The sequence below is a fragment of the Dreissena polymorpha genome, chromosome 9 (assembly GCF_020536995.1).
Source record: "Dreissena polymorpha isolate Duluth1 chromosome 9, UMN_Dpol_1.0, whole genome shotgun sequence".
Classification (NCBI taxonomy): domain Eukaryota; kingdom Metazoa; phylum Mollusca; class Bivalvia; order Myida; family Dreissenidae; genus Dreissena; species Dreissena polymorpha.
The window spans coordinates 75,405,521-75,427,462 of NC_068363.1; the positions used below are offsets into that span (position 1 = coordinate 75,405,521).

General features: G+C 34.7%; 1 protein-coding gene across 2 annotated transcripts in view; it reads right to left on the reverse strand.

Moving 5' to 3' along the window:
• The window catches only part of LOC127843611 (DNA-directed RNA polymerase II subunit RPB3-like), a 32,345-nt gene extending 16,944 nt beyond the window's left edge, over positions 1-15,401 (reverse strand). Inside the window, exons 1-4 of one of the 2 annotated variants that reach the window (XM_052373299.1) lie at positions 15,347-15,401; positions 8,031-8,249; positions 5,048-5,207; positions 1,756-1,805 (exon numbers count right to left, since the gene is read on the reverse strand). In XM_052373299.1, coding sequence (XP_052229259.1) covers positions 1,756-1,759 — 4 coding nt within the window. In that variant the 5' untranslated portion in view covers positions 1,760-1,805; positions 5,048-5,207; positions 8,031-8,249; positions 15,347-15,401. Of the gene's footprint in view, positions 1-1,755; positions 1,806-5,047; positions 5,208-8,030; positions 8,250-15,303 lie in introns of both variants that reach the window. The other variant, XM_052373301.1, reaches the window with a different exon arrangement.
• Between the last annotated feature and the right edge of the window lie 6,541 nt (positions 15,402-21,942).

Below are 21,942 nucleotides of genomic sequence, written 5' to 3' on the forward strand. Positions count from 1 at the left end.
CCACCCCTGGGTTCCACCCTGCCACCTCTGGGTACCACCCTGCCACCCCTGAGTCCCACCCTGCCACCCCTAGGTTCCACCCTGCCACCCCTAGGTCCCACCCTTCCACCCCTTGGTTCCACCCTTTCAACCCTGGGTCCCACCCTGCCACCCGTGGGTTCCACCCTGCCACCCCTGGATCCCACCCTGCCACCTCTACGTCCCACCCTGCCACCCCTAGGTCTCACCCTGCCACAACTGGGTCCCACCCTGCCACCCCTGGGTCACACCCTGCCACCCCTCGGTCCCACCCTGCCTCCCCTGGGTCCCACCCTGCCACTGCTAGGTCCCACCCTGCCACCCCTAGGTTCCACCCTGCCACTCCTAGGTCAGGGCTTTTCATCTGGAAATTGGGAAGAAGCCCTAGCCTTGCAAATTGGGAAATTTAAGCGCGATAAATGGCCATTTTGGGAAAAAAACTTTTAAAGCATTTCATCACAGGTAAATCATTTAATCAATTTTAAACAGTCACAATAATGGTTTGAACTTTATTTTTGTTATGAATTAATGACCTGGAAATGTTCTTTTCAAAGATTGGCCAGCTATATTTTCAAACAGATAAACTTTTCAACAGGTAACAGCAGTTTTTGAACAGTAAACTAAAAGTTATCTCTTTTTTCGTTATGACGGACGGAAAGATCGGCCTTGTCGGAAGAATTATTGCTGGCGTCATGCTTGTTTTTTTTAATCCGCAGTCGAAAAAAGTTTTTTGATCTTCTTTAGAGTCCAGGAGCTTTCGTTTCTTAACTGATTTTAGGTAATATTTACCATTATGTGACATTTTCAAACTGAAAATTCAGCGATGACACTGGTGACCTCCATTGCGGCCCTCGTGCAAAAACCGACAATAAAACCCGTACTACGCAATATTCTGTTCTAGACTGGTACACAAATACAATTAAAATTCGGCTTAGCGGTAGTGGGGAAATACCTGAACTGAACTGGTAGCGAAAAAATCGATACCAGACAACAATTACGCAAAATAAACCTTCATCTTTGTTTATCGCTCGTGGAAGCTTTCAATGAAATTACAATCATCTACAAGACCAGTAAAACTATACCGAATAGTAACTTGGCTACAAAACACTATCCGCTGTGTTTATTTTTTTGATTTTCAGGGGAATTTCAATCGTTTTTTTTGGGAAGTCTTTCAGCCAGAGTTGGGAAAAAATAAGGCTTTTTAGAATTGGGAAGGAGCCGAATATCGGCCTCTGTTATATAAGGATGAAAAGCCCTGTAGGTCAAACCCTGCCACCCAAGGTCCCACCTTGCCACTCCTTGGTACCACCCTGCCACCCCTAGATCCCTCAGATCCCTTTTTATATCTTCTCACATAAGTAAACATGTGTAGTTTCAATTAATTATCTAGTTTACTCAGTAAAACTAGTTTTATTATTATGGAAACAATGTTTTAAATGTAAATACATGAAGTATGAAATGTAAATACATGTAATAGGAAAAGCATATGTCATATGGAAAATATGCAATCAATTAATTGTGCCAAAAAGCCCTTTTGACAAAAAGAGCACCATGCCTTTTGCAATTCCTAGCAGCTAGAAGATACACAATTTTCTGCAACATTTATAGTAAGAAAACAAAAAAACTTTCCCATCAGACTTTCACTTATTGTAATAATTAGCCTGTCCTGCCCAAATATATACCCGACAGTCAAGACAACTACATGCAAAAGCCCAAGACAGGCATAATGGTATTTACCCATTGTTGGAACTTCAGCTATGCATACTCTTCTCAAGGCATTGGCAACACTGTGAATACAAAATCAAACATATATGATTAAATCAGTGTGTTTTTAACACCATTTTGGGAATGGGGATGGGTCCCTTTGAATTGGGAAATATCATGTTCTTTTGACTAAATTTGGGAAATTAATGTTGTTGATTTTATTCATACAAACACTTTGAAATTGATAATTGATTTCAATATGATATTTTCTAAGGTTCAACTTGTAGAGCTGGACTTGGAGATCATTCAAATGTTTTGACTTATTGAAAAAAAAAATCTTTTTTTGGAAACCTTCAATTAGGAATTTGAAAGTCCCATTTGGGAAAAATATATACTTTTTTCAATTGCAGTGTTTTTTGTTCACCATTTGGGAAAAGGGCTGAGTCCCTTCAGATTGGGAAAAATTGCGGTGTATTGACTAAAATTGGGAAATAAGCGTTGTTTTTTTTGTGCTAAAAAATGCTTCCAAATTGAGAATACCATTATATTTACTAAGGATGAACTTATATGGATGGGAGATGAACAAAATATTGCGATCTTAAAAAATAATATCTTTTTTAATCCTTTCATTGGGAATTTTTAATTCCCATTTGGGAAAAACATACTTTTTTCCATTGGGAATGGGGGCCAATTACTGGACACGATTTGTAATGAAACAAGAGATTTGTTTGTCAGAAATACAATGCCCCCTACTCCGCCGCTTTGAAGCCATATAATTGACCTTTGACATTGAAGGATGACCTTGACCTTTCACCACTCAAAATGTTCAGCTCCATGAAATACACATGCATGCAAAATATAAAGTTGCTATCTTCAATAATGTTAAAGTTATAGGCAATGTTAAAGTTTTCGGACGGACGCAGGGATTTCAATAGATTTTAGAAACCAGGAGTCAATGACCCCTGGATTGAAATTTTGAGGAGTCAAATTGAAAAATGCTGGGGTCAATTTTGAAGCGCGTTAATTGTGTTTATGTCTGTATTATTCATTTTTTTTTAGATAAAAAGATGCTCTAAGAGTAACACAATATCTTAAAAAGTTATACTGCTTTAATTATTAAATAACAATACCAGGATACAAAGCACAAAATATTTTAATGAATTGGTAAACAAAGATAATGACAAAATATAAATAATTTGTGCGAACAATATCAACTAAGTTTTTCAAAAACAAAACATGTTCCTTTCACAAGTTTTATTATTTCTATCACTATACTATGTTTATTTGTAAAAACAATAAATGCTCATTAAAATCTACTTCATCATAACACATTTAAGTCTTTTAACACATTTAAGTAATTTAAGATATGTACCGGTAGCACCTTTTCATCACATATTTATCATCATTACATGTTTATTATCATCATCCCTATGATAGCTTTTGTAACAAAACACAATCTAACTGCGTGGAACATGTAGAATATCTATTACTGTTTATCCGAATACTATACATGTCCGAAATATGCACACTTAAGAATTTAATTACCTGTAGTAGTTAAACTTTAATAATCCAAATTTTCCTTGTTGTTATCTGGTTTAACAAACCTAATCAAATGTTTGTTAAATCCAGTTAATGCTTTCTCCATTATTGAATAACAATTACTTGTAATTTGAATCTGTTGTTGTTGAATCGCCAGCTTTGAATTGAACGCGGGTTGAATGTTAATTTTCAATACGTCCTGCATTTACAATGTCGAAGGTCATGACATAGCAATTTAATTCTACTCAGATAAATTATATCTAATCAAGGACTAGGCAAAAGCGTTCTTGAGTTATCATCTGAAAATCATTTTACTATTTCGGGTGACCGTGACCTTTGACCTTGTGACCTTAAAATCAATAGGGGTCATCTGCAAGTCATGATCAATCTACCTATGAAGTTTCATGATCCTAGGCGTAAACGTTCTTGAGTTATCATCCGAAAACCATTTTACTATTTCGGGTCACCGTGACCTTGACCTTTGACCTAGTGACCTCAAAATCAATAGGGGTCATCTGCGAGTCATGATCAATCTACCCATGAAGTTTCATGATCCTAGGCGTATGCGTTCTTGAGTTATCATCCGGAAACCATTTTACTATTTCGGGTCACCGTGACCTTGACCTTTGACCTAGTGACCTCAAAATCAATAGAGGTCATCTGCAAGTCATGATCAATCTACCCATGAAGTTTCATGATCCTAGGCGTATGCGTTCTTGAGTTATCATTCAAAAACCATTTTACTATTTCTGGTCACCGTGACCTTGACCTTTGACCTAGTGACCTCAAAATCAATAGGGGTCACCTGCAAGTCATGATCAATGTACCTATGAAGTTTCATGATCCTAGGCCAAAGGGTTCTCGAGTTATCGTCTGACAACCACCTGGTGGACGGACAGACCGACAGACCGACCGACAGACAGACCGACATGAGCAAAGCAATATACCTCCTCTTCTTCGAAGGGGGGCATAAAAATGTTTATTCTCAATGTTTATGTGTAGTATTATGACTTGTTAGTATAATAAATGAACTGTGATTCCAGTTTACATAAGATGTGTGTTACTCGTAATTATCGGTGGATTAACAAACTGACAAAACTCACTGGACTTAATAATGGATCTACGTAATTAATGGACCTTTGATCAATTTTGTTTTTTCTTTAATTATTTTTGCCGACCTTCTTTAAACGTGCCGTCTACAAAGTCTGCAAAAACCCTGCAATTATCGGATTGTCAATCGATTATCATGTAATCACTGCTGCTTATTACCCAGTTAGTGCACACGCACTATTTAGACGGTGACATGCGTATTGGAAGAGATGAGATAAGATAAACAACGCCCGGGGTATTCCTTCGATTATAGACCGAGTTTCAAATACTGAAACATAAATGTCAATTAGGAGCACAACGGGATTTATTACCATGGAACTCAAGATGTTAACTGACTGACGCACAGGTCAAATTTTCAATGCGTCAAAATGACGCAAGGCAGAAAAAAGGGTTGCGTCAAAAGCGAGTCGTTTTTAATTTGCTCGCATCAAAACGCAGGATTCTGCGTCTATTGAAATCCCTGTGATGGACAGACTGACGGACAGTTCAACTGCTATATGCCACACTACCAAGGGCATAAAAAGACACTCACGTGGGAATGGGTCCCCCTACCAGACCCAAACTTGAATGAAAAAAACAACTGTATATGATTATATGGGCATATTATTGACTAAGGCCTTTAAAACAAGACTTGTCCCCAGACCTTTAAATGTGTATACATTGATTTCCGGCATACCTTCAAACCATCATGACTGCTAAGTCTTCTGGACTGAAGAGCGTAGAAAGCGGTACTGTACAATCCATCCACTTGCACCAGAACAACTGTGAGAACTGATCTGGAGATGTGGAATGCGTTCCATCTATGCACAAAACCTCAGCACTCTTGAGCAGGGATTCTGAAATATTTTAAGAGTCTAATTGTCCACGGACAAGTTGGACCCACAAATTCACTTGTCCGTACCAAAGAAGTACTTGTCTGTACTTTTAACCCTTAAAGCGCTGGAGCTGAATTTTAAAGGCCTTTGCAAACAGTTTGGATCCAGATGAGACGCCACAGAACATGGCGTCTCATCAGGATCCAAACTGTTTGCTATTCTGATAGTATTCTTTGAAAAAAATCGAAGAAAATGCTAATTTTAGAAATTCTGCAGATGACATTTTAGCAGACGACAAATTTCCCAGCATGCAAAGGGTTAAGATAGATAAAGGAAAAGGTCATTACTAATTAAGCAAATAATACAAGCATACACTTTTGTTAACTTCTATTTTAAAATATAAACATAGTTAACTAGAAAATTGAACAAAAAATACAAGCAAGATGTGCATATAATAAGACCACGTTTAAGTCACACATGATACTAGTATTATTTATAAGACGTGCAAAGAATTTAGAGATACTTTTTATGTGGGCTAAATTCTTTATAACTCCAAATATTACCGATATAAAAAGTAGCTTAATATTTGAGAGCGTCAACAAGTTCGACTAACATGATACCATCTCGGATATTTAATAATCTCAACATGACTTGACAATTCACTTGAAATAAAATAATCTCCGTTAATTATAAGTATATAATTATCCGCTAATAAAGGAAACTCCTTACAAAGTTTACATTTACACACATCGGCAACGTTTCAAGCCAAGGAAAATCAATTAGCCAAGACTAAAAAAATTCTCGTTTCCGCTTGGCGTCGTGTGTTTATCATATTCATACTTGGCTTTTCTCTTCTTTTCCGACGCCGAACTGATTTTATCATTGGTCTGATTAGCGTCATGGCTAGACGTTGAAGTGGTTTTATTATATAACAAGAGCACCGCCTTGTGGGTGCAGACCGCTCATCTATTTTCTTTTTAAAGGTGAATCACAAAGGAGGGAGGGGTGGAGTGAAGAGGGGTGTATAGTGTGGGGTTGTGGACATTTATAACATTATCTTCGAAAAAAGCGAGAAAAAAAAATAGGGGGGGTGGGGTATAGTGTGAGGGTGTGGTGGTAATTTGTGAGATAATCTTAAAAAAATAAAAAAAAAAGAAAAAAAAAATTGGGGGGGGTGGGGGTATAGTGTGAGGGTGTGGTGGTCATTTGTGAGATGATCTTAAAAAAAAAAAAATATTAGGGGCGGGATCAGGGGGGGGAGGGGGGGGGGAGGGGGGGGAGGGCACGGGGGATGGTTTGGGTGGAGTCTATTTGGGTATGTCAGGTAAGAGTAGTTTTGTCAAAGTATCAATCAAATCTAATCATAAATAAAGAAGTTATGGCAATTTTAGCAAAATTTAATAATTTGACCTTGAGAGTCAAGGTCATTCAAAGGTCAAGGTAAAATTCAACTTGCCAGGTACAGTAACCTCATGATAGCATGAAAGTATTTGAAGTTTGAAAGCAAAAGCCTTGATACTTAAGAAGTAAAGTGGGTCGAAACACAAAATATAACCATATATTCAAAGTTACTAAGTCAAAAAAGGGCCATAATTCCGTAACAATGACAATCAGAGTTATGCAACTTGTCCTTTTACTGTACCCTTATGATAGTTTGTGAGTGTTCCAAGAATGAAAGCAATATCTATGATACTTTAGGGGTAAAGTGGAACAAAACACAAATCTTAACCAAATTTTCAATTTTCTAAGTATAAAGGGCACATAAGTCCGTCCAAATGCCAGTCAGAGTTACATAACTTTGCCTGCACGGTCCCCTTATGATAGTTAATAAGTGTTGCAAGTATGAAAGCAATAGCTTTGATACTGTAGGAATAAAGTGGACCTAAACACAAAACTTGACCAAATTTTCAATTTTCTAAGTATAAAAAGGGCACATAATTCTGTCAAAATGCCAGTCAGAGTTACATTACTTTGCCTGCACAGTCCCCTTATGATAGTTAGTAAGTGTTGCAAGTATGAAAGCAATAGCTTTGATACTTAAGGAATAAAATGGACCTAAACACAAAACTTAACCAAAATTTTCAATTTTCTAAGTATAAAAAGGGCACATAATTCTGTCAAAATGCACGCCAGAGTTATCTAACTTTGCCTGCCCAGTCCCCTCATGATAGTAAGTAAGTGTAGCAAGTTTGAATGCAATAGCATTGATACTTTCTGAGAAAAGTGGACCTAAACGCAAAACTTAACCAAAGTTTTCAATTTTCTAAGTATAAAAAGGGCACATAATTCTGTCAAAATGCACGCAGGAGTTATCTAACTTTGCCTGCCCAGTGCCCTCATGATAGTAAGTAAGTGTACCAAGTTTGAATGCAATAGCATTGATACTTTCTGAGAAAAGTGGACCTAAACGCAAAACTTAACCGGACGCCGACGCCAACGCCGACGCCAAGGTGATGACAATAGCTCATAATTTTTTTTCAAAAAATAGATGAGCTAAAAATCGAATGCAGGTCGTTAGAACATGTATGCAGCCATTTGCAATGTACGAAAAGTGTTATCTTAAAATTCTTATGCGTGATTGGCTGTTGCTATACACATGTGTGCTGGTTTCTCTATTAAAAAAGGGACATAGGTCCCTGATTAAAATTGTTTTCTTATGCGTGATTGGCTGTTGCTATATATACTCGTGGACTGGTTTACCACATTAAATAATTATTATCAGAAAATAACATACCTCCAGTTAAAAAAGTGTGTTAGTCCGCAGATTAATCATAAGCTATTTATATAAACTTTGTTTATTATTTTCGAAAAATATTGAAGTTTCGTTCTCGAAACAAACTTTACCACGGAAATTTTACTTGTCCCCGGACCAGCCAGCTTTCAAAAACTGCTTGAAGGGTAAATTGATGACTCGGACAACTCGGACAGCATATTTCAGAACCGCTGATTGAGGATATTGAGGCCAATCTCGCTGGCAAATACATGAAGCCGTGTAGTCTTGGAAATCATTGTCAATCACCAGGAATAGTGCAACGCCCTCTGTGGTGGTGGTGGTGTATGGCTCTAAAATTGGGTTTAAAATGAGTTTTTTACACAAAGAATGTTGAGGGCATGAATGGGCATAATAACACTAAAATTATTTTAATATGTGTACACACATGGGAAACACAATGTTAAACATGTTTAAGGCTTGCTGTCCATTTAGATCCATCTTTTAATAAAATGGTAACTTTTAAAAAGATTATTGGTTAACTTCTTAAAAACCATTACACATGTTTGCACAGTAACTCAATAAGATTCACATTTAAAAAATTGGAAAAGCTTCAGGTCAATTACAAAGTCATATTAGAATTTGCGTTATGTTTTTGTTCGACTTAATGTGTCGACTCATCTGTGTTATAATCTTTTGCAAGAAATATATTTATTGTGAATGTTTTAAAGCAGATAAGCTTATATTACAGTGAAAGCAATGAGATAATGTAAACACAAGAATAAGTATCTTTGGAAAGAACGCGGGAATATTCGTTGACTTGGGGAACGAACCGTACACGATATATATCTTATGATTGTGAAATAATTTGGTTATATGACTAGTTTAATATAGGCCTCCAAATAAGATCTAATATTTCACCGTTTCTGTAATAAACAGTTTGGATTTTATAACTGTTTAATGTGAACATAAAGAAAACACTGTACTTATTAACCAAAAATCAACCAGTGTCCGACAAATCCATTGCCCGGGCTACCGAAATTTTTCATCGGGCTACTGAAATTTTCTAGCTGACGCCCTCCGGGCTACTATAAATCTATAAGAGCGGTAGCCCGGTTTATTGACAGACATACGTAGAATAAACACGCTGACCATGTGTTTGTACACTTTGTATTGCTTATAATCCGATAACAAAGTGCAATCAATTATCTAATCAGTCACCGATCACTTGCGGTAATGTCTTAAAAAGTAACAGTGTATTTTAATCATTCAATCAGAATCAACATTTGTCGTCTGCTAATAAAATAATGAGAGCCGGTTGGATAGTTGGCGCACATGATGCAACATCATTTCGCAGTTTGGAATTCTTTGTTAACTGCAATAATGAGTAATAGCGACAACGTTTTGATGTCGTTACATATCCAAGGACCCCAAACATAAAATAAAGCAAAACAATAGCGGATTCTTCAAAACGGTAACAAAACCGAAAATGAATATTAATGACAACTTTGTGAACGCGGTTAACACCTGCTAATTAGTTTGCATTGTCAATTAATAATTGGATTAATCGAATGTTAATCAATGATCCCATATACATATAGGTTTTAAGCCACTAGTAATTTTTTGCGAGTAAAGAAATAGTAAAAAAAAGAAGTAATATTGCTAAATATGCTCGACGTTCTGAACGCTAAACCGTAGGTCATAGAACGTCCATATACCCGTATGCGGAAGCCCGCACCTTGTATGTAGACCGATATACTTATAGTACAGATACGCAGATGGTATTGGTACAGAGCACGTTAAACAGTCTACTCATTTAAACGTGTTCATTGAACTTGACCATACATGGTGTCGAAGCGAAAAATTACTAGTTTCTTTTTGCCCACAGACGAAAATAACAATACGAAAGATAAAGCAAAGTTAACCGTTGAGTAAAAAAAACGAAAACGTTAAATTATGTTTCCAGCAAAATTTTCGAGAATGTTTTTGATTTAGCGAGTTGGTATTAAAGCTGCTCGCAATGATTTGCAAGTAAAAAAAAAGTTAAATTCGAGCCCTGCCATATATGCCCAATTTATATTTTTAAAACCAAATTATGGGTGGGTAATATAGACGATAAGAGTCATAAACACAAACGTTTGAAATTTTCTAAAGTGTCAAATGAATTTCGGCATATGGTTGTATTGAAAGATATGATGAAATAAGCTCCCAATCAGGACCGTTGTATTGCAACATGCGTAAATAACCTGCCACGGTTTGCACGCGTTGTGTACAGCTATTTAAGGTTACAAAATTCTACATTTAAGAAATGAATTTCTTTGTCCTGATAAAAAGCGCGCGAAAATTGGCGTGGGTGTATTTATTTGTAAATAAAATTTTCGTAGCGGGTACAACATTGAGATCATATAATTTCCATTATAAGTTTCGTTGTGAATTTCAACTAAAGTACCAGGGTATCTCGCGAATTATTTGGCATTGACATTTTCTCTTAATAAAATATCATGTAACCACGCTGTATTGTTACTGTTACGCTGTATCAGTTCCTTCATTATTGAAACGATTATTGTATTGTATACTGACTGCACACAAGTGTCGTAACATACGGATGCAATACGTAAATTCGGACAGTACTTAAAGTCGGACACAAGTAAATAAATGATTTAATACTCTTGATTTCTTGGAACTCGGTATTCGTTGTTAAAAAGGGCAATTGCATTGATTAACACCATACGAGTCAATCATATTGATCATCTAAACGCTTTATTTACGTTTACGACTTAACGTGCTGTCCGAATTTAAGTACACATACATGTGCACATACATGTAATATCTACATGTAGTATATGATTTTCTTTGGTACATTTACATTTAAATACACGGTGCCTGTACTGTAACATTAATTTACGATATTGACTGTGTACATCAGACTACTTGCTGTTTTATGTATATGTATGTATACATATTATGTATATGTAAATGAAGAAATAAAATAAAGATGAAAACCTGCCTCTTATCATTTTATAGGAAAATTTTATGGGCTACCAAATATTTTTATTGGTACATGTAGCCCAGTGGGCTACCTGAAAAATTAGAAATTTGTCGTTCACTGAATCAACATAGTCCAAATAATTAGACGTAAGCTACCCCGCTTACGTCTAAACGGCTACCGTTGTTTTCCTATAGCAAATTGAGTTCAACTTAAACTTCAGTTTTTCTCGTTAAATCTTTGCTAATGCATAAAATTATCATTAATTAGACATAAATGTGAGCGATTACCTCTTAAATGTGTACAAATTGTGCTTTTAAACCACCAATGTACATTTTTAAAAATAAACATACACAACACACGAAGTGTGTTTGTCGTTTATAGAATTACATTGAATTATCTTGAACGAAATTATTTTTTGAATAGGTTACACATAACCAATTGTTGTTGTACAACAAACCACATCACTTTTTAGCTTTCTGTACTCTTTATTAAATGAAACCTATATGTGTGTGTTAAAACTACCAGTTGTATCACGGAGTGTATATTGATAGGAGATGAATCGAGTATTTGACCCTTACTGTAGTAAATTCAATCTTATGCAAAAACTATTCATCCGATTTTATTGGTTTATACGTTATCTTGTTGCTCATTAATTCCTCTTTCAAAAAATATACGTTTTAGTATATTCCCGTTGTTATTAATGGATTTATAGCGAGATAAACACAAGAAATACACATTTTTTGTTTTACCACCGCGCGTTTTACCGTGTTGTGGCTATCGATCTTGTACAATTAGCGTACATCGAAGCGCCGAGGTTATACATTTTGATGTACCCACTCACGTCTTTTGTTGAATTATAGTTTCATTTCTCGGCCGATTTTGACAAATTATATATCATTAGAAAGCTTACGTTCCGTAGTAAACAGATATATAAATATATATTAAGTTTTTCTTCTGATTTCGACAGCCCGGCGAGTTATAACTTTAACTTTTGCAAATATCATACCGTTTTGGAGTTTTAGAATCTAGATTTACGGTTGACATGTTCGTAATTAATACCAATTTGTAGCGTTCTTCTGATTTCGACAGCCCGGCGAGTTATAACTTTAACTTTTGCAAATATCATACCGTTTTGGAGTTTTAGAATCTAGATTTACGGTTGACATGTTCGTACTTAATACCAATTTGTAGCATTTATATTTATAGTTCAGTTTTAAAAATTACATCTTGCTTAGGAGAATAGAATTCTGTATACGATAGAAAAAAAATGTTTAAAAACGAACGTAATTAAGGAATGAAGGCGGAAGAAAGTAGCGCGCGTTCCTAACGCACTGAACTGATGCTACGTTCTTGGCGTTTATGCTTTTGTTTAGAAACCGGCCATTGAATTTCCTTTGCCATAATTATTATATTTTTTATGGAATATATTGTAGTATTTTGTTCACGAAACATATCAATAAAGCTTATTATAAATAAATCTGACTAAATTAACGATTTCAGCTCTTGTTTATAACACAGAAAGGGTGTTAAATTTATGATGAAACAGCGTATATAGCGGACCCTCTCGATTTTATTCGGCTTTGCATGCATACTTGAAATAAAATTGGTGTCAAAAACATTCATCGTTTGCTGTTAATTATCAACGAGGGAATTGTGTATAATTATATGAAATTCTATTTACCTTAAATTATAAAGATTCTTGAAAATCACGGTCGGTGTTACGCGGGTCATTTCGTATTTTGACATCAGGGCATCATGTCCAACTATTCAAAATCAGATTTCTTTTTCACTGGGACGATGACGGCTTAGAATTAGACAGGCAGACAGATAGTTTATTCAGACTTATACAACAGTACATCGTCTTCAACTCAAATATATCAATTATTTGTAGACCAATTGTTAGGTGATTACACATATAGCAGTGATGATTCTGAGAATGTTGCCATGTTTCTTATACGTGTAATCTAGAGTCCGTGGTTTGAGCATTTTTATCGGGGTGTTCAATAAAATATATCTCAATAATTATAGGTTATTAGACATTTCACTGTACATACGGAGATATATTTGGACGAGCACACAGTTTGAAGTCATATTGGACGAGCCGTTAGGCGAGTCCAATATGACTTCAAACTGTGTGCGAGTCCAAATATATCACGTATTGTACAGTTAAAACGTCTAATAAACTTTTTATTCTATATCCTCATTACCAAACCAGCTTTCCGTATTTTTATTTTCATTCATTGATTACGCACTTTATGACGTATCTCGTGTGACGTCATTTCTCTGACGAAACATACTAGTATAAGCAAGACTCTGCATTTTAGGGACAACAATATGGAGGTGGTAGTGTTTAATAAATCTAGTAGCAAATTATACCATTTTGATAGCATTGAACGTATCCAAAAGGCAAAACGTATTTCGGATTGTGTGTTTGTCATGCATAATTGTTAACTTCCATAGGAATAAAACAACTCGCTCCGACAGGATTACGAATTCGTAAATTGTGTTTTGGCCTTTGGGTCAGAATGGTGAGCATGTGTACAAACGCTATCAACAAATACTGTGGTTTAAAATACATTTCGATAAATGGATGGAAGAACAGAACATGGAAAATGGAAATGCATATCATTGTAACTTAGTTGTTATTAGGCTAGCATTAGATTAACGTTGTCATTAAGGTTAATAAAATTGATTTTTTGTTTTGCTGTTGCATATTTGTTTTTAATTTCTAGCAATAACAATATCACTTGCTTTTGCATTTTTTTTAAATTTCTAACAATAAAAATTAATTAAATTATTTTCAATAGGAAAGTATTACAAAGAGACATACAAGCAAAATATCGCCTGTGTGAATCGATTATAATACATTCGGATACTTTTTCTCGGTAACGGCTTTTATCGTTATAAAACAATTGCTTAGTGCACTTGTACTCTACTGTCCAATATGGAAAAAATACAGACTTTTTGGATCCAATACCGGAATATATTGGACGGTCACGTGGTACATATGAAGAATGCCGATTGGATGAATTTATTGGATATAGAATAATCTTGTTTATTGATAGATCTGTGGTTTTATTGCCCCTGTGTTCAGCACAAACCAAGTATCTCGTTATGATCAGATACTGTGCCGACCAATACTAAATAACACTATGGTGTCATACGCCACAGCAGGGACCTATACTTGTGATCATGGAGTCTAAGTGCAAGACTTAAAAAAAGTATGTTGTTTCGCTTGCGGTTGTTAAATCCAAAACGGGGCTTCCCAGCTGGCACAGCTGCTGATATTCGAATCTGAATACTTAAACTTATTCAGACCTTATTCTTAACCGTTGCGCGTTTTACTATATCGGATTTTAGGCGTGAATACAACTCAGTGAAACTATTCAATTTCTTATACAACATTAAGCATATTAACAGTTATTGAAATTAACAATATTAGCGACATCTTTTTAAAGACTAAACACCTTTTCAAGTATCGAATTTAACATGTCAATAAAATATATTAATACCAAAGAAAATTTCATTTAATATTGTTCACATTAAACCTTTAAATGAAAGTGTCGCTTTAACTATTTTCCGTGTCTTATTAAGCCGCGAATCGTTTGCTAAAAACAGTTAACAAAAAGGGCTACACGTTCTAATTCTTAATGAAATACAAAAATAAGTATAACATAATTAATAACGTCCATAAACACACACGGCAAGATCAAAGTTTTAATGGAAAACTAATATGACATTCCACGTAAATTATTATTTTCGTCTAAATCGAATACTATATATAGAGAAACAATGTATTTATAACCGACCAATGAGGTAACATTATGCAACTTTCAATTTACACAGTGCTATATGGCAACATTATGGAATTTGAACAGTGGTAGTGTTTTAAGGTCTGGACTATCATTACTTGTAAGTTTGTATAAACATTTTACTAATGCAATTAGTAAAATAATGTTTAGATTTTATGTTTAATAATTTATTGCATGATTATTCTGTGCTGTTATATGAATTTGATGCCGTTAAAGCTTCCGACATAAAGTCATGTCGAAACGATGCTATTGCAAAATAACGTTAAACGATATGAGGTCGATGTAAATCGACCTCATATTTATAGGAGTATGAATCAACATAGAGAAAAACAATATATTCTTTGAGTTTCGGCTTTGATAATAATGTTCCCCTTTAGAAAAACCGTCTAGGCCAACTTTAATTACGAACAGGCTACAGCTATAATGAATACTATATAAATTCAAATCTTGTCGATTTCGCCACAGTTAAAATTGTAGTGGGTTGTAACCTCAATTCCATGTGGTTAATATTTTTCATTGTTTTTTAAGAGAATGTCTATTTGCCTATTAATTTGTACATGTAATCGAAAATATAGAAACTAATTTATATTTATGCTGAATATTAACTCTGTTCGACGACTTTGAACCCCTTAAATATCTGTTTATATACCGCTGATTGTTGAACTGTATTTTCGTTAGTTTCGGTGTCCCTTGGTCTTTACGATTTACAGACGTTTCGCGCCCAAGTTTTTTCGCACCCTAGTTATTTCGCCCCCAAGACGTGTCCGCCCTGGTCGTTTCGCACCTGATCGTTTCGCCCCCCATACTTGAGTAGTTTAATGTTGAATAGTTTAATTGGTGACCATTATATAATTTTAATAAGAGGATATTTATCACGTCAATGATTAAACTTATAGTCTAGACTCTAGAGTAGTAACAAAAAACTAAAAAGAAATAATTTTTCTGACCAATTTGTTCATTTGACATACAATAACGTAGAATAACAGTGTAAAACAACGTGATGAACACATACGATAGTTCAGTAGTTTAGTTACATAAAACGACAATGAAAGCATTCTTTATATATATATATTTTATGAAGTACATAAACACAACAGCGTATAAGCAACACAAAGAAAAGTCCGTAGAGTCTATTTGTTTATTTATTTGGCATAAAATAACGTAGAATAAAAGTGGTGTAAAACATCGCGAAGAACACATACGATAATTCAGTAGTTTAGTTACATAAAACGACAATGAAAGCATTCTTTATTTACATAGTTTATGAAGTACATACACATAACAGCGTATGACAACACGAAGAAATATCCGTATAGTCTATTTGTTTATTTATTTGGCATAAAATAACAATTTAAAACAACGCGATGAACACATTCGATATTTCAGTGGTTTTCCGCAGGCACGCAGGTAGGTGAGTTCGACAGCGTACATTACTCTATGTCTGGCGGTCCGTACAGTTTTCCGCAAGCACGCAGGTAGTGAGTGGTCGTCAGTTCACTCGCAGAGTATTTTTCAAATAAATCCTTGACTTTTTGGGAGAGGTGTCTGTACTGACGGCCTCTATTTGTGCCGTCATTGCTGCCCAAACACTAGCAGAACGCGAAAATATAGCTCTACATAGACTTTTCACTATTATAAATCAATACGAAAAAATACATACAAAACTACTGCCATGTTATTTAATGTTTGTATAAGTAAATAATTCTTCAATTTTCTCGTATTACAATTTAAGATATAATTATATTGATTAAGTACTGATGAATTACTGTCTTTTTGTCAACTACATACAAAACTACTTAGACTATAGCCATGTTATTTAATTAATTACATAAAATATATCGTTGGATTATATAATAACTTTTTTATAATAAGTAAATGTATATCGTTTTACTAGTAAATCAAGTACATAGAAGAACAAGTTGATTTATCATTTCATTATTAATAAATAAATAATAATAATAACCCTAAAAAACGACATTTTATAAAATCATTTTTACTGTGAAGCGAATACACGACGATCTTTATCGGAGAGTTAAAATAACATTACGCAACAACATCGGATTAGCGGCAATGTTCTTACAGATAAGCTGTCCGCATTGAATGGCATGTTTATAACACCTGTTCAGACTGTTTATCAAATATCCATTTAGGGAGCACTTTAAAAGAAAACTGATTTGTTTATTTATTGACAATCGAAGGCGGGTGTCAGTAATTGATTGTTGCCCAAGCCACGGAGTGTATATTGACAGGAGATGAATCGAGTATTTGACCCTTACTGTAGTAAATTCAATCTTATGCAAAAACTATTCATCCGATTTTATTGGTTTATACGTTATCTTGTTGCTTATTAATTCCTCTTTCAAAAAAATATAACTTTTAGTATATTCCCGTTGTTATTAATGGATTTATAGCGAGTTAAACACAAGAAATACACATTTTATGTTTTACCACCGCGCGTTTTAACGTGTTGTGGCTATCGATCTTTTACGATTAGCGTACAGCGAAGCGCCGAGGTTATACATTTTGATGTACCCACTCACGTCTTTTGTTAAATTATAGTTTCATTTCTCGGCCGATTTTGACAAATTATATATCATTAGAAAGCTTACGTTACGTAGTAAACAGATATATCAATATATATTAAGTTTTTCTTCTGATTTCGACAGCCCGGCGAGTTATAACTTTAACTTTTGCAAATATCATACCGTTTTGGAGTTTTAGAATCTAGATTTACGGTTGACATGTTCGTACTTAATACCAATTTGTAGCGTTTATATTTGGAGTTCAGTTTTAAAAATTACATCTTGCTTAGGAGAATAGAATTCTGTATACGATAGAAAAAAAATTTGTTTAAAAACGAAAGTAATTAAGGAATAAAGGCGGGAAAATGTAGCGCGCGTTCCTAACGCACTGAACTGATGCTATGGTCTTGGCGATTATGCTTTTGTTTAGAAACCGGCCATTGAATTTCTTTTGCCATCTAATTATATTTTTTATGGAATATATTGTAGTATTTTGTTCACGAAACATATCAATAAAGCTTATTATAAATGAATCTTAATAAATTAACGATTTCAGCTCTTGTTTATAACACAGAAAGGGTGTAAAATTTATGATGAAACAGCGTATATAGCGGACTTTCTCGATATTATTCGGCTTTGCATCCATACTTGAAATAAAATGGGTGTCAAAAACATTCATCGTTTGCTGTTTATTATCAACAAGGTAATTATGTATAATTATTTGAAATGTTATTTACCTTAAATTATCAATTTATTAAAGATTCTTGAAAATCACGGTCCGTGTTACGCGGGTCATTTCGTATTTTGACATCAGGGCATCATGTCCAACTATTGAAAATCAGATTGTTTTTCACCGGGACGATGACGGCTTGGATTTAGACAGGCAGACAGATAGTTTATTCAGACTTAAACAACAGTACATCGTCTTCAACTCAAATATATAAATTATTTTTAGACGAATTGTTAGGTGATTACACATATAGCAGTGATGATTCTGAGAATGTTGCCATGTTTCTTATCCATGTATTCTAGAGTCCATGGTTTGAGCATTTTTATCGCGGTGTTCAATAAAAGATATCTCAGTAATCTTGTTTATTGATAGATCTGTGGTTTTATTGCCCCTGTGTTCAGCACAAACCAATTATCTCGTTATGATCAGATACTGTGCCGACCAATACTAAATAACACTCTGGTGTCATACGCCACAGCAGGGACCTATACTTGTATATTGGTCCCTAACCACAGGTGGCAATGTCTGGTCAGTTTACACTTTTTATGATACCTTCATATCTTCTCGTGGTATTAGTGGTCATTCCTTGGAGTAATGTAACGCCAAATACTCAATTTTGCGTTTATAAGATATGTAGCGTATTAAAAACATTTATAGTCATCTGCCCATACAGATTGCTATAAACTAAATACTGTATAGATGTCAGCCAGCTAAATCACAATAATTATAAGTGCTTAATACCTATACATGTACATTTTAAACATTTAAAAAATCTAATACTTAACATTTAACGTATTTAGCGGGTACCGGTAAAAAAACTCCGTCATTTCGTAGTCATATAAAGAGTGTATGGTAGTGTACGGAACAACATAATTAAAAACAGCATTCTCATTTGACCACAACGGGGTTAAATAATCTTTCCGAATTATACAAATAATACAGAGTTTTAATTTAGAATTCTATATATTTATAACTTTGTTAACTTATAAAGATATTTCAATATACATGCATAGACAGTTGACCGTGATTTTCAAGAATCTTTAAATAATTTTAATTAATTGATAATTTATGGTTAATAACCTTTCATATAATTTTACATAATTACCTTTTTTGATAATAAACAACAAACGATGAATGTTTTGACACCCATTATATTTGAAGTATGCAAAGCCGAAAAATATCAAGAGGGTCCGCTAAACATTTGTATACGCTGTTTCATCATAAAATTAACACCCTTTCTGTGTTATAATCAAGAGCTGAAATCGTAAATTTATTAAGCTTCATTAATACTTAGCTTTATGGATATGTCTCTAGAACAAAATATTTCAATATATTTCATAAAAATTATAATAATCATGGCAAAGGAAATTCAATGGCCGGTATCTAAACAAAAGCATAATCGCCAAGACCGTAGCATCAGTTCAGTGCGTTAGGAACGCGCGCTACATTTTCCCGCCTTCATTCCTTAATTACTTTCGTTTTTAAACCATTTTTTTTCTATCGTATACAGAATTCTATTCTCCTAAGCAAGATGTTATTTTTAAAACTGAACTCCAAATATAAACGCTACAAATCGGTATAAAGTACGAACATGTCAACCGTAAATCTAGGTTCTAAAACTCCAAAACGGTATGTTATTTGCAAAAGTTAAAGTTATAACTCGCCGGGCTGCCGAAATCAGAAGAAAAACTTAATATATATTTATATATCTGAAAACAACGTTACGTAAGCTTTCTAATGATATATAATTTGTCAAAATCGGCCTAGAAATGAAACTATAATTTAACAAAATACGTGAGTGGGTACATCAAATTTATAACCTCGGCTCTTCGATAAAAGATCGATAGTTACGACACGGTCACGTGACTTAGACACAACAAGATATTTGGCGTAACGGTCCCGTTTCTTATCCGTGTAATCTAGAGTCCGTGCCCAAGCACCACTTTGTGCGTAAGCTGTCAAGTTAATAAATGGAACTTATCGCAGTTAAGATGTTTATTTAATATGTCTTACGACTTTAACATTATAATATGTCATCACTTTCTTATTTTTATTTCCATTTACAAAGTCATTTTAATTGAATTTAATAAATAGTTTAATACTAATAGAATATCACGCATACAAGAAACCAAATGCTTTATTTCCATACATTGTATTGTAATAAATATGAAATTGCACTACATGAATATTTTTTTGAATATAATAGGACAGAACACATAGTTTATTCGAGTATTCATAGCACAAAATAATAAATTACAGCAAAGCACATTTATAAACTGAATAGTCGTAATTATTTACATTACAATATATAGCAGCACTGTTATTTTTTTAATACGGATCTCGAAATGTTTTCACATTTCGTTTTTTACAAATGGTAAGGGCTATAGCTACCATAACTAACACCTGTTTTATCACAATTACATAATGAGGGAATGAAATACATTGTTAATTTAAGACTCATGCTATTTAAATTTACGGTCAATTGCCTCAAATATATATATCTATATGACCCGCTTATAAAAGATACTCATATTAAATTGATTGGATTGTGATTATCAAGTCAATTAAAAAAATATCTTTGATTTTGTATGAGTAACTAACTATTATTCAACTAACTCATCTGTTTTGCACGTTCGATGCTGCCAACCCGAGCATGAATCACATTGGACCGCGTGTTGCCGAGGACGTACTTAAGTGCTGCATCTTATGCATGGAAAATCCATGTTGCACACTACTCCCGTTCACAACTATTAAACTATCACAGTTTAAAACACTATAATCTTACACGTTATAAGACAAAATGTTGAATGTTATAAAAAAAATGACTATTAAAAAATTCTGTTTTATAGGTCCGACACTAGATCTATGTACTGGTCTGACTTTTTGACTGCATTCATTTTACATTAATAAATATACTTATGGTGGCTAATTGCTTTTATCACCTACCCTTTGTCGGATTAATGCGTGATATACTTACATTATTGATTCAGGGTACTTTCTTTGATGATTATATAATGGTCACCAATTAAACTACTTAACACCTAGTGTTCCGCTAATATGGGGGCGAAACGACCAGGTGCGAAACGACCAGGGCGGAAACGTCTTGGGGGCGAAATATCCGAGGACCGTCTTAACCTGAGAACGTTCTCAATCTGAACGCTTCGGACAGTGGGCTACATCACACCGTAGAAGTGGCGCAACATGGTAAATATAAAAGGATTGTGTCATTTATTACAAATTTTATTCAATAAAGACACGATTGCCATAAAATGAGAGAGAATTATTTAACGTGCGAAACTATTAAAGCGAGTAAGGAGGGAAAATGCACCCGGTGGAGGGCTCGAACCCTCGAGAGCCGAAATCACATCACTGCCAATGGGCTCTTGCGTTTGGGCGGCTGGTTCTTAAACACGGGTGACGCAAACTGCAATTCATAGATCTACAGTTGACAAAGTAATGACATAATATTGAACAATTTCAAAAGACGAAATTAAATGTGTAAATTTCTTTTTTATTGTAGATCACAGGGCCGTCGTCGGACTTTTCAAAGTGGCCAGGCTCTGTAAGTGACGGAGGCCTGCTAGCGCGAAGCTACTAGTGGGGTCCGGGGGCATGCCCCCCCCCCCCCCCACACCCCCGGAAACTTTTTTGAAACATAAAGGCTAAATCGTGAGATCTGGAAGGTTTTGATGCCAAAGTGCATGATATTACTAAGTTACACAGCGCCGCACCGGACTAGGGAAACAAGGGAAAATAGTTTGAAAATAGTTTGCTAAGTTGCAGTGCTGTCCTTTATGTTTAGCTTGACATCATCTGGTATGTTCAGTTTGACATCTTCTGGAAAGGGTTAAACAATTTAAAAAATATCTTAATAAATTGCAAGAACAAAACGTAATATGAAGTCAACCACATCATCAAAATCGCCGCCATTTGCATGGATGGAAGCTTCAATATTCCAAGAGAAAACCTTTGCAAAGAATTTGCTTAGAGGGA